This window comes from Crinia signifera, chromosome 19 (genome assembly GCF_055691185.1).
Source record: "Crinia signifera chromosome 19, ASM5569118v1, whole genome shotgun sequence".
NCBI classification, from domain to species: Eukaryota; Metazoa; Chordata; class Amphibia; order Anura; family Myobatrachidae; genus Crinia; species Crinia signifera.
Window position 1 is genome coordinate 96,427,933 of NC_139226.1, and position 15,442 is coordinate 96,443,374.

The 15,442-nt window shown below is 43.6% G+C and overlaps 1 protein-coding gene across 3 annotated transcripts in view; it reads left to right on the forward strand.

Moving 5' to 3' along the window:
- The window catches only part of PLEKHG5 (pleckstrin homology and RhoGEF domain containing G5), a 254,737-nt gene that overhangs the window by 213,200 nt on the left and 26,095 nt on the right, over nt 1-15,442 (forward strand). For all 3 annotated transcript variants that reach the window (XM_083162965.1, XM_083162966.1, XM_083162967.1), the window contains one exon: nt 14,498-14,677. In XM_083162965.1, the coding sequence (XP_083019091.1) occupies nt 14,498-14,677 (180 nt within the window). The remainder of the gene's footprint in view (nt 1-14,497; nt 14,678-15,442) is intronic.

The following is a 15,442-nucleotide window of genomic DNA, read 5'->3' on the forward strand; positions in this document are numbered from 1 at the left end:
GCAGGAGGGACCCCCAACTGCCCCTTCCCTCCGCCGCGGGACACTGCCGGCTGGGGGAGGGATGTGGGAACATCCCCAAAAAATTACGGTTACATGTTTGGCCACCCTTTAATCCAGTACACTGTGACTGATGCAAATAAGAGTCCACATTTAAAAAAGGAGACAGTGCGCTACACATGGCGATGCGGCGCCGTATGACGTATAACAGGCTCAGTATCTGCAGACACATGTATTTGCACAGAACAGGTTACAACAGTGCATTGGAAATTGCAAACACTCCGTATTCCTATATAACAAACTGTAAATAAATATTCCTGTCCTTGTATATACATAGAATAGTAAGAATAGCAATGAATATAGATCCGGCCTTGTTTCTACAGAGATTCCAATCATAACACATAAGCAGTCCAAAGCGTGTGCTCAGATAATTCTACCATATATCTGTCAGTATAGGCCTCTCAAAGTATCAAAGGTGAATCATGGCATTAAATCCTCAGTTAGTCATTGTATTAAGTGACAGCTCACAGAGATTCCCAGGAAGAGACAGAGAGGTTGGATTAGCATTTGCGGGACAGTAAATGGGACAGACACACTTTATTTTCTGTTTGCTTAAGGCCAAGATTGGATCGTTACAGTCCAGATTTGTCCCCCCCCCTCTCAGTTAGAAGATGTGACTGTCCCTGGGGGATTGTAGAGTTCTGGAAGTAGTATAATAGTCACAATGAAGGGCCTTCGGACTAAGACGTGGAATGTCCAAGAGGACAAGCCGAAGAGTTTTGCCGGAGACGGGTATCTGAAAAAAATCAGCGCTCTTCATTGTTACCCCAGTGCTGTCATCGGCAGCGAGATGGTGGTGACTGGTCTGGTGGCGGCAAGGATCCAGCTCTTCAGCGGCAGGCCGTCTGCCAAGAAGAAGCCTGCCAACGGTGCACCGAATGGGAGTCTGCCAAGGAATCCCCGGCATAAGATCCCTTCAGCCGACAGAACGCCAGACAAGGACTCTGAGGTATAAAGAAAATAGGTCAAATTGTTTGAGGCATCTTAAACTGTAATAACTTGTTCTGCTTGTATTGTTCATTTAAATAATCCTTTCGTAATACACCTAGGTAGCTATTCAGTACGCCTTACAGAACTTCAAGGGGTAAAGTAAAACCATGGCTTTTAAATGTATACGTTGGGTCAAAGTAACTCTCAAAATGATAGTGAGGTTTGGTTCTAGTCTGGGACTCTCTGGTCAGGCGGATTGTGTTTGCGGCTCAGCTGTGGAGAATACCAGAAATAGCTGCATTTGGGGGGTGGTGAAGGGGTGTGTTGGGGGGGCGACGACACACATTTCTGAAACGCATCAGAGCCCTTGAAAGACTGATGTGTGCTCAGCCTTTACAAATACTGAGCCTGTCTTGTGGGCTGTGTGTCTTTGTGTTAAACACTGTGGCGTACATGTGCTAAGCCTTGGACCATGATAAAGTACAGAGAGAGAGAGAGAGAGATAAAGTACCACCAAGTGTCTCCTAACTGTCATTTTTCATAATATGGCAGTTTGTACTAAGCCTTGGAGCATGATAAAGTAGAGAGAGAGAAAAAGTACCACTGAGTGTCTCCTAACTGTCATTTTTCATAACATGGCAGTTAGGGTCGGATTGACTGGTATTTTATCAATCTCCTTCTGTGCAAGGAATAAGACAGTGACATGTGTACTGCTGATTATACCTTCATGTCACTGCTGACACCAGAAAACCTGTCTGTGCTGATGTTTCCTTTATATCGACAGCGAAGCATGCCTTGCATCTTAGATTCTGTAGAACTACAAGTCTCAGCATGTCCTGCCAATCCAAGGCTGTATTAATAAGCCTTGACATTAATTTGGGGTTCCAGCTGTCATTTGATGTTGGCACAATCTATGTGTTTATGGGGGCGGGAGATGTAACAAACCTTCTAAAGAGACAGAGAAGTTTCCCATAGCAACCAATCAGCTAATACCGATCATGTTTTAAAATATACTTGTTATATGATAGCTAGAATCTTATTGGTTGGGGAGGTTGCATACATCTCCCCAGCAATGTGACCATGTACATCCTTCTGAAACATCTAAGGATATTATGGGGCTCATTTATCAACCTGTTTTTGATCGTATGATCAATGGTGCTCCATCCAATCAGCACCTCACTGTCATGTGTTCGAAAAATGACAGGAGCCGATTGGCTGGGGCACCAATTGTCATATGCAAGATCTAAAACATGTTGATTCCTAGTAAGTTAGTATTTCATATCTTCACTTTGTTATCCAGAGAAGTTTGTGTTTAATGACCTAATATATTGATTTACTGAGAGGTTGAAGTCATCACAGCTTTGCTTTCAATAAGCAGCTACAACTGCCCTATGAGTGTGTTTGCAAGGTCTAGTGTGGCTGAAGGCTATCCACACACACAATGAATGGTAATGTAACAGCAAACACTGGGACAATATCTATAATCCTGAGTGCCATTTACTTTACTAGATGTATAATCTATCTCAGAATACACTGGAGGGGAATGGGAAAGTACCAGTAAACAGTTGCATACTGTATATTACTCCTTTTACACCCAAATCCCGGATCCGACCCGGTATTTGGAACACGGTTCCAAGCCAGGTCGGATCCGGGATTTGCACCGTTTATACTGCAATGCTGACCCACAGTGTAAACGGGAGCTGCGCTGGGAGATGACATCATCTTCAAGCGTTGGGACCGCCGATCACCCTGCCGGGACCACCAATTGTCACGCTGGGGGCAAGCCCAGCACCAAGGTAAGCTGCTGGGCTTCCCCCAGCCCCCGTGCACCCCCCCAGCCCTCGTCCGAGAGGTGAATGGATGCTGCTTACAGGCATCCATTCACCTCCTTCCTGCCTCCGCTGCTGTCTGCACAGTATGGCAGACCGCAGCGGAGACTGTGTGCGTCCCCCGCCCAACCTCTGTACTGAACGCAGGACGCTGCGGTCCAGAGGTTGGGCTTCCCCATTGCTATAAACGGGAGCCGGGTCGGATGATCCGGCGTACCCATTTACACTGCCCTCTACCCAGGTTCTGCCCGTGTTCTACTCTGGTCAGGACCTGGGTTAAAGTCCCATTTAAAGGGACACGGGTTAACCCCTTTTACACCTGTCCATAATGGAAAAACCAGGGTTTTTGCGGCGGTGTAAAAGGGGTATTACTTTAATCAGAGTATAAGAAGGAACATGCCACATCGGCGATGGGATTTAGTAAAACATTGTATGGAATAATGGTCCTAATTCTGGTTGGCTCAGTAAGCAGCAAAATTCACTGCTTACTGAGAGCTGAAACGCCGCTCAATGCTGGACAAACCTCCCCCCCCCCCCCCCCAATACCATGCGAGATGTACGCGAACACCAAATCCCAATGCCAATCTCCCAACACTCATTCTCCACAGAATCAGTGACAGGTCACTTAGAGATTGTTGTCACATGTGTTCTAATAGGGGTTGTTTTACTGGCTATGAAGGGTAATCTAATACAAGTTACCACTGTAACTCTACAGAGCAAAGACCATCATGTAATTGAAATACCAATCTCTGTGGCAGAAAGCCGACTCCAAGAGCAAATTACAGAACTGTGTCACTTCTAACGTTGTTCTGGTTCCTGCAGTTATTAGACCAAATCAGAGCCGTGAAGTCTAAAATACACAGGTTTCACAGCAAAACCTCAGCCTTCTACCACTAGTATGCCGAATAGACAGTCTCACCTACATTCGTAAAACTCTGTATAACATCAGGGATGTCCTATCAGGAGCTCCGTTACAAATGGATCTTTCGTATTGTAACAAAACATTCCTCCATATTGTGTCTATTGACACTGCAATACAATACACGTCTTTGTGTATAGAAATATGTATCATAGATATGTCCTTTATATAAACAACTGGCTTACCTGTGTCAGATTTGTTTTACAAGCATTCTAAATATGGGTCACGGAACACAGCAGACCTGTCATACAGGTGTCTGGATTTCAGTGACTTCTAATGCCTTTATATTATTTAGAGCACATGTTCTCAAACTCGGTCCTCAGGACCCCACACAGTTCATGTTTTTCAGGTCTCTTCACAGAATCAAAAGTGAAACCATTAGTTCCACCCGTGGATCTTTTGAAATGTGTCACCTGTGCACCTGCCGAGTGACCTGGAAAACCTGACCTGTGTGGGGTCCTGAGGACCGGGTTTGAGAACCACTGATTTAGATGAACATTATACGAGTTTTCTGTCTATTTTGTTTCTCTTGAAGTCTCCCACATCGGAGACCTATGTTTTTCTGTCAGGCTCCACTCCGTGTGGGGAACCGCAAGGTAAATTGTGTTAGTGTTTCAGGGCTCGGTTCTCCAACTGATGCCCATTTGTTCGAAAATGATACACATTTGTCTATAGGGCCCGAAAGACCTTTTGCTTTTTCAGTGAAATATGTCTTCCGTTGTGTAAACAAACCAAAATGGTCGCCTATATACCTTCATGTTTGCACAATAATGAATCAAGTGCTCACGGAGATCGCATGAAGTGTTTACTGATGGCGCGCTAACTCCCTGACACCACAACAGGGTTATTTTTTGAAAAATGGTCCCTTTTGTAGTAGCGATGACATTCCTGGCCTGCTGGCCTGTTCATTCAGCTTAAGTGTCCCCTTGTTTATATACATAACAGGGCATGAAAAGAATATAGGCAGGTGTAGTATCGCCAGGTGCTATTAGGGAGGAAGATGTACCGATGAGGCCTGTCCAAGCTCATCTGGCTGGAATCTCAACATTTACCATTTTTGGGAAGAAAGTATCTAATCATTTAGTAAAATTATCATTCCAATTGTTATTATTACCACCTATATATTAATATCAAGACAAATGTTAGGAGTGACTCATTTCTTTGATGCCATTGTCCCAGCAGGACACACATTGGTCGGTAGATTTGCAGAATTACAGTATATTGGCGTTGTAATTGGTTGCTTTGTATCGTGTTTATGTGTCAAAACATCTGCCAGCCAATCACATTGCATCACCAGTGTGACAGTTGGTGAACCTGCTGGCTGAGCTTGAACATGTGGCTTGGAAACTTTGATATTTAAGCTGGCTCTGAGACCATATCGGGCTGATGTAGAATGTTCAGCCGAATCGGAATGACATTTTGGGAACATCGCTCAGTGTGTAAGCCCAATTTGTGGGTGCCTGCGGTCGCATGCAACATTGCCCAGTTGGCCATGCTGCATGGCCAACAGGAAGATATCGCATGTGGCACATCGACTATATACACATTTTAGTAAAACATTAAACTATATTCAATGAATAATTATATTTCGTTTGGTTGAATGTAAAATGGGTATAGGTTTCTTTAATTAAAATCTTTTGTTTTGATAGAATAAAATTGGAGACTTTCTACCTGTATTTGCTGTACAGTTTGGCTGCTTCTACTTAGAATTTCCGGAGCTTTGGCTCTCGCGTCGTCCCCTCTGCACCGCTGATTATAATGGCACTGTGAAGCTGTACGGGTTTCTTTGTGCAGCTGCTGTAAACCAGATCCTTTTGTCTTCCTAGTGATGATGTGTGAAATTTGGATAAAAAAAAAATTATTCAAGAGGCAGAGAAAGCGACAAAGCTGCTGGAAATTCTCTGTCTGAGCAGCAGGACTGTGTAGTAATGAGCCATCTGTTTCATTGAATCAAGAAACTAGCGGTAATTAGGAAAGTATCGCTTATTAAATATAATGCTGCAAATACAGTATGATACATCTGGGAATATATGGCAATATGTGTCTACTTTCAAGCAGGCTGAGAATAGGTGCAGCTCACAATAAGCATGTTCGCAAGTGTGTATATATATATATATATATATATATATATATATATATGTGTGTGTGTATGTGTATGTGTATATATATATATATATATATATATATATGTATGCTATGTATATATATAATATGCGCAGTGAAAATGCAGGATTTTTAGAGAAGGGATTCCAACTGTAATCCAACATCGCCCACTCTGCAGCTCATTGGGGTACAGGAGTCTGCAGGAGTGGTAACAGCCCTGAACATTAGTCTTTTTATAAACTGGATACTGTATGGAATACAGCATTAATATTTAGCAGTACAGATGGGCTATAGTATAGGCTGTTTCAAACATTAAAATAAGATAAGTGGTCAGGAAAAGTTTAAACATCATAATATTTAAGTACACATACATAACCAGTACTGCACTTTCTAAGCTCCCAATCTCCCACTTCATGGTAAGGCTCCTGTCTCTTCCTCCTGGCAGCTACTCTCTGGTCCAGTGCAATGTTTGAAGGCTCAGACACACACATACAGTAAATGTGGTAGAAGAAGCTGGTACACTGGGCATGTGCTGCAGCTCTGCTCTGTCCCTTATACTGCATGATGTGGTGGCAGCTCTATTGATCATATTATATACCAGTGCTGTTGTTGTCATAATATAAGGCACTTGACAAGAGGCAGGGTTTCCATGCAGCCAGAACCCCCCCCCCTGTGTTTGCCTATGATATATATATATATATATATATATATATATATATATACTGTAATGTATATTTGAAAAGTCCCAAGCATACTAGGCAATGTAGTAAAAGATATCGCTAAGAAGGGCCTCTCTGAGCTATATATTTTACTATATTGCCTAGTGTGTACACTGAATATCATTAACGATGCTCGTTCCCGCACTTTGTCAATGACCCCCACCCTCACCTGTACATATTCAGATTAGGGAGAGGGGAGGTTAATGATACGGACAAGGATTGGGTGAGTTATTTTGCTTCTGTGCATGGTAAATATTGGCTACTTTATTTTTACGGGATTGGTACTAAATCCCGGCGGTCGGAATCCCGGTGTTCAAAATCCCGACGCCGAAATCCCGACAAGGGGGGACGTGGATCACCCCCCTTGCGGGCTCGCTGCGCTCGCCACGCAGCGGGCACACTAATTTATTCTCCCTCTATGGGTGTCGTGGACACCCATAGAGGGAGAAATTGTTGGGATTTTGGCGGTCAGGATTTTGACCGCCGGGATTCTAACTGCATCCCATTTTTACACCTCACCCAAATCTAACTCTCTCTGCACATGTTACATCTGCCCCACCTGCAGTGCAGCTTGTCTTTACATAGTTTCCCTATGATCAGGACTGAAGCAGGTCAGCCAGACACATGGAAGGGCTTTCATTATATGGATTTGGCATCGATCATCTGTCCCCTGCACATAAGCCTTGATAAATCTCTTGGAATATCAGCAAATTTTTAAAAAATAAATCATATTGTTGCACTAGTGTGTGGCCATCATAAAGCTAACATGGTGTGAGCTGCCGACACACGTGTAGACACATTGGGAACTGACCACGTCACTGTGATCAGGGATTACGTTGCCTTGTTACCTGACCATTAAGGAAGACTGACGGATGTGATTATTGTGCCATTATTCTTTATAAAGGATATCGTTTACTGTAAACATTGTTTTGATACTTTTAATGAAAGTGACCTGGACAGTTTAGGGTAAATGTCTGTGGTGTGTTATATGCCCTAATTCTGGTTCACCTGCAAAGGCAAATTCCTTCTCAAATGGACAAAACCATGTGCACAGCAGGGGGCAGATGTAACTTGTGCAGGGAGAATTAGATTCGGGTGGAGTATTACTTCAAAGTGAGAACTATATTGCAGTGTAAAAATAATGCAGCCAGTATTTCCCTGCACAGAATCAAAATACCTTACCCAAATCTAACTCTCTCTGCACATGTTACATCTACCCCCCCCCCCCCCCCCTTCAGTGCACATAGTTTGGTCCATCTGAGGAGGAATTTGCCTTTGCAAGTAAACCAGAATAAGGGCCATAATATTAATAAATCATATTCTAGGATGACCGTTTGAACCTTTCGACCTACAGCACTGTCGACATAATGCATAATCTATTTATTAATAGTGTTTAAATTATTTGCAGATATACCTGTATTGCTCAAAGCTGTTGCTAGCGAATACATAAGGAACGAGGGGAATATTTTCCAATGTCTTACTTTGTTCTTTGGGTCAGACTGGTGGATTTGAAAGTGCTCTATTCCTCATTCTATGCTAATGATGGGATCAATGTTATGGGCTGAGGCATACCACTAATGGTACAGCCCAAAGGACTTTTAGACACCGTGAAAAACAACAATGCACACTAGTTTATTGGAAGATAGCTTATTAAGGGAGAAGGACAATGGGACATGAGCAGAGGTGTTAACGTTCTATTCAGTGAAACAAGTGTATTATACTCATATACTTTCAGGAAACTAAAGATCCCTCAGTCTGATAAAGTTAAAATGATTTCATTTTGTTTCACAATGAAGAGAGCATTGTATGAGCTGATTGTCCTGCGTGTCCTGTATATCCGCTCATGATTGTGGGTAATAAAGGTACTAATTGCGATATCAGCAATCAACAAACAAACGTATATTCACCCACCAGTGGATTTGTCATCTGTGGTTTGGGAGAACTGGGACGTTTTAGAATGTAACAAATTCTTTATGTTTAATCGTAATTAACTATATAAAACAAACTGTCCACAATGGGGTAAACAGTCACAAATGTATCATAGAATCAACTATTCACTATGGTGAAAGAAGTGTAACTATAGATTACTAGACGCCACAGGACAACAAGTCCCAGCATGCCCACAGAAGTATTATCCAGTTCCAGGACTTATTACCTCAGCGGAGTCATTCCAAATTGAGTTTATTCAGGAGTTGCGGTGATTTGTGATCAATAAAAGGGCACACACTCTACGATTCCTCCCATGATCAATATCATTAACGATATCTGTGGAACTCCCGCTCAAACGATCTAGCAGGTACACACTGGACAATGTCGCTAACAATATGGTCACCAAGCCCCCTCGCTGGACATGCAGGTGTTTGCGAGAGCAGGTGACTATATGCACGATAATATTGTTACCGATATTGTTATTATGCATATAGTTTAAAAATGTCCTATAATGTGTGTCCAGCATTAGAATAGGTTAAACCTAAGAATCCTGGGTAGCCGATATCGTTCAGTGACGTCCCTGGTGGGACCCTAGAATAAACTAGGACAGAGGATCAGACCATTCACCTGAAAGTTGGAGTGAACTGAATTCGGGCCCCTGCCCCGATGGTCAGGTTTGCAGAGGGGAGGGCGGTGCTGGGACATGAGAACACCCAGTGTTTCATGAGAACACTGGGCGTTCCGATGGGTACGCGGGCAAGCCGCTGCCTGCCGGGGCAGGGGGCGGCTGACATCACATGACGTCAGCCGCCTGCCCTGCCTTCATTCTGTGCACCTATAAGTTAGACTGACTTATATTTGCAAAGGCAGAGGAGATCTTTGAATGGTTGGAAACCATCAAATTATATTCATAGCACAGCCCCTCACATGGTTGCGAGGGGAAACAGCAGCAGCGGGGGTGGGGATTTGTCGGGGCAGTGTCACTGAGGCTCGGTAAGCTGCGAGTTTTGCAGCTTACCGAGCCAATCAGAATGACCCCCATAGTGCGACATGAACTTCCCATATGGGCTATAGTCCATATCTGTTGGTAACATGGTACATATGGCACCGTGTGTATACAGCCTGTGATGCCAACATAAAGTTCTGAACCGCAAAAGATTTGTAGGTTAATATAATACAAAAGAGCGGTTCCTAGGGCTGGCTGTGGGGTCTGGGTCATTGGGTCGTCCACTGAAGGTCAACACCTGAAATAGGTCAACAGGTTGGGAAGGTCCACACAAGCATTATGTCGACAATGGCAAAGTTGGCAGTCTTAAGATCAACATGAGTTTTTCATGTTTTTTTTGTCCCGACTGTTGACACCATCAAAGTGTGCCGCTGCGGTCGCCATGCTTCTGGCACGGTGTCTCGTGGCTCTCAGCTCACTATGCCGCAGTGGATGGTAGGGCATAGAATACCGCCTGTCGGGACAAAAAAGTTAAAACACATTATGACCATATCGATTTATTTCAGGTGTCAACCTAAGCCCAGTTGACCTGCAGTGGTCGACGCAATGCATGTCGACCTATGCATGTATAGCATGGAGGTGCATCATAGAAACCCCCCCTTTCTTTTGGCCCTTGGAGGTTATTCTGGTTGACTGCGAAGTTCACAGCGATGCATGTATTTTTTAAGCCCGCCCACCGCTCACATTGCCGCCTACCCCCCTTTGCATCCATTCATTCGCAGTCGTTTGATGGTAACCGTCCATTGAATGATGTGGAGCGTACATGCAAAACGAAGACACTTTCAGGTGCTATGCGCGTGTCCTGTACGGGGAGAGGGCGGGCAGCTGACATCCGGCACCCAGCATTTTAATGGGTGTATCCCCCGACCCTCCGTCCCACACAGTGCATGCTCGCAGAAATGCACATGCGCAGAATAAACACATTGCGCTCCCGTGCACATTGGCATAGGAGCGCCTAGACCTCGTGTGTTACCTAAACTGCTCACATCTGTTTTCTGTATCTTTGACTCCAGCTGTTGCGGAGAAGCAGCTTTGGCTGGTAGAGCATGCTTGCTCTTGTAGCTTCTCAACAGCTGGTAAAGCCAGGTTTCTTACTTTTAACCTAACGGTGCCGCATTTGCAAGAGGGAATGCTTGTACTTGTAGTTCTGTGGCAGCAGGCGGGACACTGGTGTTTGCTCGATATCTAGAATGAAGCAGGCGCACAGTCCATCTGCAGAGGTTCTGTATACAACGTCTATGACGTTAGGTATGAATCAGCTACAATATATGAATTGAGTTTGTTTATTTGGAAGTTTGTTTAAAAAAATAAACAATCACCCTAATGAGATGATTTGCATAATGTGTCATAGCCATAAACTGCCTGTATTGCACCTGAATGTCTGCAGTCCTAGCAGGCCCTGGGCTCAGCAGTGAATGGGCAGAGGTGTGAATATGCTCCCTGGCTGACAGCTCAGAAGCTCACACTCCCTTTCATCTCTGTCAGCCACTGATGAATTGATGCAATCTTCTCCTCTGAATGGTGACAGGAGGGAAATGAGGTTTCACTGGTCACTCCTACAGCCCCTATATTAACCCCTCCTCATACATCTCAGTGCTCAGAGTAATGAGAGGACTGGGGTCCTGCTCTGACACAAGACCCCTGTGAGACTGCTCATGTCCGGGCACAGACACCAAAGCCCTCTCTGGTTTTTTTAAGCGAATTCTTTTTAAACGACATCCAAGTCCACAATTCAGCAGACAAAATGAAGGAAAAGGTCATCGATGGTGAGAAAGCAATGGGTAGACTATCGGCTTGGAAGAGTTGGGATCGCCTGGCCGTCATAGATGAGGTCCTGATGACAACCAATGATTTAGAGGTGAGTATTTGCGGGCTCTTCTGGATTAAGTTTGAATGTACCAGCTCTGGGGATGTCCACATTATTGAGGGTAAACCACACTGGGTAGCTGTGTATGGTCCCAAAATCCACTGGGGCTCCCAGCATTGTATCCCTGGAGCTTGCAGAAGGATTCTTACAGCATTAAGCATTTTATTATTGAAGTGGGAAGCTGGGCCCTTAGTACCTTTGTGTCTGTGCGGGACTACAAATGATCTCTTTTTCAGTTTTTTATTTTGCATCTTTTCTATTTTTTTTTTTGCAACCTGAATGCTTTTTGCAGAAATGTAATGTGAGACTTAATATTTGTGTTTCATATATTGTAGTTGTGTAATTGCTTCGTTTCTGGGATGTTCTGTAAATAACATCTGGGTTCTAGCTCTGTGCACATACAGTAGGTCCATGCCCATCAGCTGGTGTTCGGGTGCAGCGTTCAGACTGTATTTGCATAGTTGTGTGATTACTGACTGCTATGTTGTTATAGTCTTGTTATCATTGTACATCCCCCCCCTTTATATATATCTTTATATGTTTTCCCATATATGCTGGCCATTTTTTGGGCTGCGTGTGATGTCACACAGCCGCTGCAGTCCTCCCCCCAACTGTCCAGACAAGCCTGCGTTGTCCGGATGGTGCACCGAAAATGCTGTGTCGCCACCCCTGTTGATATTTAGACTGCAGTCGCGACCGCAATTCCAAGTGCTCACACAGATTACCAAAAACAGTGAGGTTACCGAATTAGCCCCTCTGAGCATTAGATGTTGTAATCCCCCCATTTTGTGTCATCTCTTCTAGGTGTTGACTATGGTTATGGTATAGATGATAGACAATGTCTAGGTCAACAGTCACCAGGTTGACCACTAATGGTTGAAATTGACATACCTTAGGTCGACAATGTCAGGTCAACACAAGCTTATGATCAACATAGGCAAGGTCGACAGTCAAGAGGTTGACATGAGTCTTTCATGTTTTTTTTGGTGTCTATATAATTGTACGTCGACATGGACGCTCGCTATGCTTCGGGTGTGGTGTCTCGCTGCGCTAGTCACACTTTTTTGGGGGGGGGGGAGACAATCACGAAGTACTCGTGTCGACATTGCCTATGTCGATCATAACCGTGTGTCAACCCTTTTTAGGTGTTGACCTAAGCCATCAGTGGCTAGACCTTGTCTAGCCACTGATGCCATACTGTTGACTATGCCACCCAAGGTAATCCTACTCATTGCGCCCAAGATGGCTGCCTAAACTTTGTACCTTGTGAGGCTAAATTACCCAAAATGGCTGCAAAGCGCCTTGAGTCCTGGTGGAAAAAGAGCGCTATATAAATAAAATAATTATTACATTTGTGCGGCTCTGCCATCGTGCCTTGGACTAATAACAATATATGTTCTGCCCATTCAGTGCGTGTACTTGGCACCAGGCTATAGTTTGCAAACTATTAGTAGAACTACAAGTCCCAGCATGTGATTTTTTTCATCTTACAGTCAGACGTTGAACCTATAACTCGAGGGAAGCATATTATAGAGACGGGCAGAATGAGAATATGGAATATTGTCTGCTGTAAGGCAGGGAATAGTGCGTTGTGGTACATGTGGATTGCCAGCTGTGTGTTTATCTTTAGGTCTGGGTGTGCGGAGTGGGTACAATACATTGTCTGGATGGGGTCACATCATGTTTGTCTGAGCAAATACAACTGTTAAGACCAATATCTGATCCTAGTGACTCAGTCTGGAGACTGGAATGTTTTTTGTCCATCTGTAATACAAGTAGAAACCTAATAAATGCTTGTAGCGGCACATATCGGGGACACTTCTATGATATTGGGGACATTGTGCTCTGCAGTTTCCCTTATTCCTGAAGGGGTTAAACAGAAGGCAGTCATGCTCATTAGCATACAGTCTGAGCACCAGCTGCTGCAGCTTTTCCCCGCCCACTACATGCAAATACATTTCTGCTGCCTCCTTTTCTTAAAGCCGCAGAGTCCATTACAATCAAGTAAAAATAAATAAATGAAGCAGGAATGTAATTGCAGTGACTAAGCTGCCAGCCATCCAGCAGCGCTATCTGCCTCAATGGCTATTAACGTTCTGCTGAGTATTGACACAAGACTTTCATCTGTGTGTCCTCCCTGCTGAGGAGCCTGAAAGGAGATATGAGATATTAGTTGTAAAGGGAGGAAACACAGGACAGGTCCGGGGCCACCTGCAGCAGTGGTGCCTGTACAGCACCGTACAGACCGCATGATAAATAATGGTGACTGTTCTGTTTGTCTGGTCGCCCCGTTCCAGGTAGAGGTGAGTATGTCATTCTTCATATGACAATACCCGTATATGTGCTTTCAATCATTTGTATCCTTTTAAAAGGTAACTGCAGATGTACATATGTATATAAAGTGAAAAACTGATGTCCAATCCGCCTGTTTTCTTTATTGGGTTTTGATTATTTGCATAAACAGACATAATGTTGGGAACAGCGACTGAAATGCGTGTAGAGATATTACTCACTGGAGAACTGAAATCCTTAATGAGTAAAAGTATTTTAATTTTGGCAAATTAGACAGTGAATATGACGTTGTCACTTGTTCTGATGCACAAATATTGTCATTTTTGAATCCACATCCTTAGGTAACAGTTAGAAACGGACGGTAACTGTATCAGTGTTTGGTTATTTGGGTTATTGTGGTTACACCGGCAGTTTTCATGCATGTTTATTGTGCTTAAGTTTACACAATGGTGCTTATCCCTGTCATTGCGCAACTATGGGACTGTAATTAACCCTGTGCTATGTGTTGACACCTGTAAGGAACCAGGGCGTATATACAACTTCAGGAATAACAGCCCTGGGGATTAGCCAGCTATGGAAACCTGTAAGTGAGAGCTTTGGGAGACCCATCTTTTGACTGACGAGGGCTTGTGTCGCCCCGGGTGTCTAATAACTGGAGTTCCTTCATTTGTATTGTTACTAGGAATTTTGAAAGCTTTTGTTTATTTTTTTTAATGCTATAGAGATTGCTATGTACGGCCAGCCATAGATGATGCACACATATATATGTATAAATATATACAATGATGATGCACACATATATATGTATAAATATATATAATGATCATTCTGTCCCTTTGTGCTCAGGCTCCAGGGAGGAGAAGGAAGAATATGACAGAATTTCTCGGGGATGCCAGTATCCCGGTGCAAGATCCAAGCCAGAATTGTAGTTCACTGCCCAACAATGGCAACGACACCTGGAAGAACCGAGCTGCCAGCCGCTTCAGTGGCTTCTTCGGATCCGGCACTACTGGTCCATTTGGAAAGGTGACATATTATATACTAGCCATTATAATGTGCTTGTACATATTTATAAATGATATTATGTTTAAGATTTATAAAATAATGATATTTAAAATGGCTACCTCAGTGATGGCTAACCCTGACGCTCCAGCTGGTGTTGAACTACACATCCTAGCATGCCCTCAGTTTTAGCATGGCCAAATAGTAAAACTGTAGCAGGGCATGCTGGGATGTGTAGTTCAACAACAGCTGGAGTGTCAAGGTTAGCAATCACTGATCTACTTTATCAATGTTACCAATCTAAAATAATAATATAAATATACACACACACACACACACATCACTCACCCCTTGAGTATGAAGAAGACAACCGGCACACAATAGAATTGAATATTAAGACTTATTACAACATCACGTGAAGCAGACACTGAGGGGTCCAAAACAGCGTCTGCTTTACATGATGTTGGGACAAACCTTCATCTTCTCTCAACTCAAGCGAGTGCTAGTCATCTTCTTCATACTGAAAGGGTGAGTGGTTTGCTTTTGTGAACAAAGCATCGCTGCCTGTTGTATACTGGAGTGCTGTTTCTTTACCCATTTGACTATATATATTATATATGGGAAAGCAGGTGGAACTCCAAGGAGTATATTAAATACAGGTTGATTCTGATCGATGACAGAGCAGTTCAAATCAATCTTAATCAATGTTTAGATTCCAGGGCCAAAACACCCATTTACTAATATGTAAAAAAAACTCCCCTACCAACCAATCAGCTCATTTTTTTTTTT